General features: G+C 33.1%; 1 protein-coding gene across 1 annotated transcript; it reads left to right on the forward strand.

The window, feature by feature from the left end:
* Positions 1–1,782: 1,782 nt before the first annotated feature.
* LOC100815362 (putative BPI/LBP family protein At1g04970) lies at positions 1,783–7,403 on the forward strand. Its single transcript, XM_003553001.5, has 6 exons — positions 1,783–2,497; positions 3,466–3,605; positions 4,798–5,152; positions 5,695–5,943; positions 6,248–6,373; positions 7,070–7,403. Exons 1-6 carry the CDS (start codon positions 2,090–2,092, stop codon positions 7,271–7,273), a joined length of 1,482 nt encoding a protein of 493 aa, XP_003553049.1. The 5' UTR covers positions 1,783–2,089; the 3' UTR covers positions 7,274–7,403.
* Positions 7,404–8,846: the final 1,443 nt, after the last annotated feature.

Consider the following 8,846-nt stretch of genomic DNA (forward strand, 5'->3'; position numbering starts at 1 on the left):
ATAGAGCTCCGAAACGCCCTTGGAATAGAGCGCTTCATGATCATAAGGCACGTTTGGTTGCACCGATCCCACTTCTCAATTTTTTTTTACCTCATTAGAGGTTTCCGGAGTGGAAATGGGTTGTTTCGTCCTCAATGCCAAGTCCAAATCCATACAGCCACGAACAATTTCTACAGCTTCCTTCCAGACTTTAAAATTTGTCTCATTCAACATTGAGATAGAATTCACTTGGGCAGTAACATTGCAGCACTGGTAATATTAACTAAAGAGAGAACAAAAATAATAACATGTTCACAAATAATCAAGCAAGTCATATAAAGTATATATAACAAGACATGCAAATATTTCCCATAACAAATCCATCACAAGATACCTAGCACAACATTAATTCTAGTCTTTGGACAGAGAAATTAATTTGTAATTGGTACTCTCAACGCAATGATCAAATATTGACAATTAATTCTGACAAATAATAGTCTTTCTTTGGACCGACTATTATTCTCATGAAAAAAAAACCTTAATAATTGTCACATATTTATCATCATAGGTATGCTATTATTTGGCCAAATTGTGTCTTCCTTTGGGCCGAGCACAATTCGCATAAATAATTCCATACTAACATTCATGTAGAAAAATCTGATGGTGGCCCCTTGTAAGGACTTTGAGCTTAAGTTAGTGAGAGTATGAAAGAAAGTGTAAAAATGAGATTAGATTCATATATGGTAGACAAGACATTCTTAAATAGTAATGACTTTGTTAGAAAAAGTTGTTAAGTTGGTACAGTGTGCATGGCCTATGTGACTGTCAATTATTGTCATGCAAGACACATGACAAGATTGAAGTCATTGAGACAAGATGGTAAGGTCAACATTGATAAGTCAATCTTGGTATAAGTTAGCCATAAAAGACTTATGAGATGGACCTGTCTTGATTGAGTAGGTTAACAATATAGTCCTATAAAATCAACTAGTATAATTCTAGAAAGAATCTTGCTAACTAATGTCTTTAAGATATTAGTTAAGGAACTAAAATGAGAAAGTGCTTAATGTAAAAATCATAGGAATAACATAAAAAAAGTTACAAGGAGTTTAATTTTACGCATCCTAATAAATTTTTTTAATTTCTTAATCAATGCCCTTAAGTCACTAATTAGCATTTGCTTTGTGAAAAAACGCAGAATTCGATAGGTTAGGGGTTATCCAAAATATTAAAAATGATATATATATAATTCTTTAAGAAAAGAATAAGCAATAATTTAATTCTTGAAATTGGGATTTGTTGTAATTTACATAATGAAATTAAAAGCTAACACTTGTTTTGTCTAAATTCTTAAACTTAATCACTTGCTATAATTTTAATATTTGAATATATATGTTAACATTATCTCTTAAATATTACGTGTTAAATGTAAATTTAAACTAAAATGAGTGATAAAATTATAGTTTATGAGACATTTTTTTAATTTCGTTAATTCTAGAGAATAAAGGCACAATAAATCACAATTTGAGGCACTAGTCGTATACTGAATAAGCAAATAACATGAACAACTAAACAAAACATATATTCTAATTAAATTATTGAATTTATACCTTCCGAAGAAACTATTGACTCTTGAAAAATGAAACGTGAAAGAAAAAGATAAAATTAGCCTTATAAGAGAATCTGGTTTAGAATGTGAATGATGCATTTTCAAGTGTCAGAATATTCTGAAACATAACACTACAACTTGCGTGGTTCTCGAGCTCACATAGTAATAACTAATAATTGGTCTATAACATGGTAACTCTAACTCAACAACACACATATGACATACCTACCAGTTCCTGCTACACACGTTTCCTTTCACAGTGACTAGTCCTTGATTTCAGACACCAAACTCCAATAACAGTCTCAACAAAACAACCATATTAAGAAACCCTTTCTTAACCCTCTTGTTTCGTCACATGGGTGTCTCAAATTTTTCATCTTTCACATCATGAACATCACATAACCATCATGCTCTTACCTTAGCAAATTTTCTTTGTATCTTTATGCTAAGTTGCTGCTATTGCTAACTCTGTCCCTCTCATAAGATCCTATCTAAAAATTCATGGCACCCTCAATTGTTTTGTCTCTACTACCCCTTCTTCTGGTTTCAACTTGTTGTTATGCGCAACCCCTTGAAGAGGGTTTTATCTCTGGGGTCATATCTGACAAGGGTCTTGAATATGCCAAGGAGTTGTTGATAGAGAAAGGTATTGCCTCCATTGTTATGCTTCAGCTGCCAGAGATTGAGAATTCTGCCCAAGTCCCTTTGGTTGGAAATGCTAAAGTGGTTCTTTCTGACATCACAATCAAGGATGTTGAAGTCAATTCTTCATCTGTTAAGACTGGGGAGAGTGGCATTGTTCTAGTGATTTCAGGTGCCATTGCTAATATGAGTATGAGGTGGAGGTACACTGTCAGCTCTTGGTTAATCCCATTTGGAATTTCAGATAGTGGGAATGCTTCAGTGAAGGTACGAAATTAGAATTTCACTCTCATGATTACACTTTATACTATCCCCTTTGGTCTTTTTTCTGTAGCTGCAGTTGTAGAGTTTTGTTGAATTGTAGTTTACACGATTGAATTCAAATTTCGGAAGATTTGACTTCGTAAAACAAATAACAAATATTTTCCTTAAGTTGATTATGCTGTCATAATTGGTTAGCCTGTTTGTCCTAGAGAATCTATATAGAAGAATGTTGGAATGGAATTTTGCATTTGCATCGTCTTGCAATTGGAATTAAATCATAGCAGTAAAGATCATGGGACTGGTTAAAAAGTTTTTTGATTGCTGTGCACTGCAGAATTTCTATTTCAAACTTTCAATATCTTGTTCTTGTAAGTTGAGTTGATTATAAGATCGCAAAAGGAAGAACAAAGAATATCTATAATTATTTCTTGATATTTCGATAAAGGTTGTAACTAAAATGGAAATCATAAACAAGTAATTGTAATAGATCCTTTTTCTAATATGATACTCCAGGTCATAAGTCATTCGGAAAAGCTTCACGGGTGGTTTGGTTTCATTTTAAAATGCAAAAATGACCTTATTTTCATTTTGTTTCCGTTTTTAAGAAGTTTGTATAGGCTAATAGATAACATTTTCTCAAACCAAACAGTCTCTAAGTTTTTGGCAAGTTTATAAAGTAGCTTATGACCTTGTTAACTCACCTTAAAGAAGCTTCACGTTGAAGCTTATCAAAATAAACTTATTTAACATTATCTAATTGAATAATAACTTTAGTTTTTTCCCCCCCACTGTAAACACAGAAAAAAGATGTTCTATATAGATGAACAACTAAACAAGTGTATTTCGATTTCAGTATCTGATAGGCAAAAACCTGTGAAAATAACAGACTTTTAGTGTCTAGACTCACACAAACACTTGCTGTTCAATAAATAATATCTCTCACTTAGTTGTGTTGTACTATGGTTTGGAAGGTTACAGGTATGCAAGTGGGACTCACAGTAAATATAAGGAACCAAGAAGGAACTCTTAAATTGGCTCTCTTAGATTATGGATGTTATGTGGGAGACTTATCTATAAAGTTGGACGGTGGTGCATCTTGGCTTTACCAATTGTAAGCAATCTTCTTAATCGATGTTTCTGAAAAATGGGTACTATTCATATTTTCCTTTTTTGATAATTATTCTTTGCTTATTGGAGTTTTTACGTTCCCATGGCGAGCATTTGGTAAACAACTACTATAACAAAGCTATATTTCAATTCTATTTTCTACTGCTTTATTCTTTAGTCAAGTGTGACTTGAAACACACAGCAGAAAATAGCTGCTATGCTTATAAAAAAAAGAATAGCTTCTTCCATTAACTCTGCTACATTTTTTTTTCATGAGAATGCAGAGCTACAGTTTGTAGAATATGTCAACTTATTCTAAAAAGAGAAATAGTAGCCTTTTGCAGTTTGCTTACTACTGAAGATGTATATATTGGCAAAGTTAGTTGGATTGCATTTCTTCTTTGGCCTTTCTTCTTCTCACATTCCTGAACTCTTTATCCGTGCTATGCCTTTAAGTTCCAAATTAACATGACTAGGAACATAATTTTGGGGGAACATAGAACTGTTTTATTTTGGTGTCAAGATTCAGCAGGGAGATTATATAAGACAACTAACGAAGATGATCCCTAGCTTACTGTTTATGGCTAAATGTTTTGGTTATATTTATGATTGTAATATAGTAATCCCTATGTGGTTCCTGATTTACTTTCATAGTTTTCCTGATAAAGTGTGACTCTTAACATGAGGTTAGAATATATAAACTTTCATCATACTCCATTCCATTAGAAGGGAAAAGGAAAAAGCACGAATCAGTGTTTACCAGGAGATTCCAGAATTCTTGTTTCCAATCTTTTAGGATCAGTTTGCCAAGAGCAAAGGTTGTCTTGTCACCTCTTGAATGTGGTGAACTTGGATTAAAGAATAAGTGCATCGCTTCCACTTTATTGCTTCTTTTCTTGGTGAAGTAGCTAGACTTCTTATGGAGATAGGTCTGTCCTTGATTTCACGAAGACACTAATATAATGGTTCTTAACTGAAAGTTAAGAAATTCATACGTTAATTTTTTATTTTGTTTTTATTTTTAGTGTAAGGACTCTTGATGGGTAATAATATTAAAGTGGTTTTTCTTTTCAAACATCTGTTAATTGATAGCACAATCATTTTCATTTTATGATATTACGAACTTGGCTAACATTATTGTCCTATATAACTTTAATGAAGATATTTTGCCATTGGCTTCTTTATGTTTGTTTCAGGCTGGTAGATGTTTTTGAAGGGGATATAACATCTGCAGTTGAAGAGGGTATTTCAGAGAAAATAAAAGAAGGGATAATGAATCTTGATCATTTTTTGAAATCTCTTCCAGAGCAGATCTCACTAGACAAAACTGCTGCACTAAATGTTTCTTTTGTTGGCAATCCTGTGTTGAGTAACTCCTCTATTGCTATTGCAATTAATGGTTTATTCACAGGGAAAAATGAAGTTTTAGTACCTCAACGTTACTACCAGAAAGGAATGAAGATTTCTGCTGCCTGTGGTGGTTTACAAAAGATGATAAAGGTTTCAATACATGAAAATGTGTTCAAATCTGCTTCCCTAGTTTACTACAATGTAAGTTTCTGAAATTTTTATTTCTTACTTTGCATGCCTTAGTCCAATCTATCTGTGATGTATAGTAGCTTGTTATAACCTGTTGCATAGGATCTAAGCTAGGATTGCTGTTGGTAAATTTGTTTCTCTTTACGTTCTGACATCATCAAAAACATTGCAGAAGAAACAATTTAATAATTATATGAAACCAAGAGATGGACAGTCTTGGCTGGACCAAAGCATTGTCTTTCTACAATAAAATGAAGGTTGGGAGCTCTGACGTTGTTGTACTCTCAGTGAATTTGGGACAGAAGGATCATTTTTTGAGCTCAAATAGACCTTAGATTGCTAGAATATGTCACAGTAACTTCGAATTGAGTCTTTTATTCATTTGTTTTTAAATGCTATAATAGTGCTAATTCTATTTTATAGACTGATTGAATGCCTTCTATTAACTGTTCATACTTCAGGCATTTTATGTCAACAGGATTAGCTAAATCTCTGATTTTACATTATTGTAGATTAAAATATAGTTTAACAGTTTATATTGTTCTCGTTCTCAGGCAGGTAAAATGCAATTGATTATTGATGAACTGCCTGATCAGGACATTTTGAACACTGCTGAATGGAGATTCATAGTTCCCCAATTATACAAGCGATATCCAAATGATGACATGCAACTTAATATCTCTATATCTTCTCCACCAGTTATACAAGTGACCTACCAAGACATTGGTGCAACTATTTTTGTAGATATAACGATTGATGTTCTGGAAGACGGTGAAGTCATACCTGTTGCATGCATCTCAGTGGTATGCTAAATTAAGTTCAGAAAGGAAGTTAATGTGCTTAAGTGAATAGTTAAAAATTCCTAAAGCTAACAATCATTCAAGGAGCTAAACATCATAATGTACTTCTTTTCAACATTCAGATTAAGCTACGCAGCATTCAAACTTTTCACTCTTTTGTTTTCATATTCCCATATACAAAACAAATCGATAATTTGATCATTTTACTAAAGTTTCAAAGTTGCTAATTATTTTTTCTGTCTCATCATGATCAATATCCATTTATCATATCTAACTAACCGGTTGCATTATTCTGCTTATGCTACAGGAAATTAGTGCTTCATGTGCTGTGGAAATTGAAGGAAACAATATTGCTGGTTGGCTCAGATTACAAACATTTTCTGCATACTTGAAGTGGAGCAAAATAGGGAAACTGCACGTGCGTCTGATCCAGGTAAATCAGACTAGTATTCATATTTTCACCTTGCAACAATGTATGCATTTTTTTTTAATTAAAACTTGGATGAAACCAAACCGCATGATCAAATGATTTCCACCTAGTTTGAGGAACATTCTAGGATAGGATAGCAATTCAATCCATTAGTATTTCTGTTTTACATTTGTATTTCCATTATATCATTTCAAATCACCAGCATTTCTGTTACAAGTTATAACAGATCAGTAATTAGATTGAGCGGAAGAGAAGGGGGAGATAGACATTCATTTTATCCTCTTGTGTTGGAAGTGACATTGACAGGGCCCTTGGGGTGCATAAATCTCCCATCGTGTAGTATGAGATGCTCGGTGGAGTACTTAAGTGGCTTAGTTTTCTCCCCTTAACAACTAACTTTTAAGGGACGTAAATTGGTATCAAAGTTAACTATAGAGGTGCTGACTAGAAAGGCTGAATAAAATATCATAGAGTGTTAGCCGCCGAGACATTGGCTCTTAGGGGACCATTTCACATATTTTGCTCTTATCCTTCATGTTTCACTTTTTGGATTCATTTACAATTCTGCAAGTAGTATAGCACATCTGTAACATCATCTCCTAAATTCACATAAAGAATTCTAATTTCTACTTTCTTATCATTGTCTATCCTGCTGACTACAAATTAATCTTACTCTTCAACTTTTGTTAATATTTGCAGTCACTAATGTCAAGTGTCCTCAAAACTGTTGTCCTTCCATACCTGAACTTCAAATTAAAGAGAGGATTCCCATTACCAATTATTGATGGTTATGGCTTTCAGAATGCAATTATCTTGTACAATCATCCATGGATTATGGTGTGTAGTGATGTTTCCTTCTTAGAAGATTACTATCTAGGTCAACAGTTAGCTTATGTTTCATAAAATAAAGCTACATTAAAAAATTTGCCTGCTGTATTATTGTGGTAAGAAGGTTGTAAATGAAGAATATATATAGAAACCCATTTGTAAGTTACTCGTGTACATTTCACAATTAGTATACCTTTTGGATTTAGCCTAGTATACACATACATCCTGCCATGAAGATTACTTGTTAAAAATCTATACCATTATTTTTGTGTCATTGTATGTATAAACACTCATAGCTTGTTTGACTTCATCTTTTACATTACAAGATTTTTAAAACTTATTTTAAAGCAATAGTGTTCTTTATCTTTTAAAAATAAAATGAAATTGACCACGAAAGTTTCCAACTGGTACAAGATATATTACTTCAGGTCATAAGCCAACAAAGGCAAACTGATTTGTTGACAACGCAAAAACCAGCATTGATGTGCTGCAGCAACATTAATCTTGAATTTTGATGAATGCATGTTGGTTGTGATAACTTTTGTTTCCCATGTCCAATTCTTTATATATATATATATATATATATATATATATATATATATAGAGAGAGAGAGAGAGAGAGAGAGAGAGAGAGAGAGAGAGAGAGGCTTAATGGAAGCCATATTGATGTAATGTCATTGATGAAAAGCTTATATATAATACGTACCTTCTCATAAATTTCAAGATTAATTATGTAAAACACAAACGAATTTAATTCCTATTAACTTTGGAGGCCATTTTTATGGTTCACCCCACTAGACCTGGCCCATAAAAACAAAAACAATTGCTTCCTGCACCCCATTTTTATCTTCTTGCACCCATAATGTTTTAAAATTCCCATGTTATCCTTCTTATATTCTGGAACAGGTATTCTGAAAGTGTATAGGTAAATCAAAAATCTTTAATAGGTTTTTGGATTACTGATACACTTATGGAATACCTATTCCAGAATATGAAAATCATATTTTGGAATAGATATTCCAGAATTGGGTGACAAGCCTCAAAACCAAATCTCTAACTAAACCTTCAATCCTATGATCCACACAATCCTTTTCTGTTATTCTAGACATGAGGTCCGCTCCCACATGGCATCTCTCCAAAGCTCGCAACACTCTAACTGTAGCCATGAAAATCACAAATGAAGCATAGTTCTCAAATCATTTTGTGGTGGTGATGTTGGATGGTTGGGTGGAGGTGGGCCATGGTGGTTATGGAGGTTTTACGGCTTGGATTTTCATAGGAGAGGTAGGGGTGCTTGGTGAGGTTTTTTTGTCTGTTTGGGTCTTTGGGGTGCAGGAAGAAAAAAAGAGTGCATAAAGTAATTTCCTTTAGTTTAGTACTACACATTAAGATACGCTAGGCCTATATAATCCTAAAAGCTTTTTGATTACTCTCATTTTGGTCTTTCAAATTCTGGGATAAATTAGAAAAATGATAAATAGATCCCTAAAATTGAATTCCATCGGTCAAATTAATGTCAGCCATTAGTCATCTACTAACTCCATTAGTAAATAGAAAATGTGGCATATTATTTGCTATTGTAGTAACCCTAATACTTCATTTTAGGGACAAAGTTCTTAAAGAAAGGAACAAATATCAGTAAACACTA

Source organism: Glycine max, chromosome 18, assembly GCF_000004515.6.
Source record: "Glycine max cultivar Williams 82 chromosome 18, Glycine_max_v4.0, whole genome shotgun sequence".
Lineage (NCBI taxonomy): Eukaryota > Viridiplantae > Streptophyta > Magnoliopsida > Fabales > Fabaceae > Glycine > Glycine max.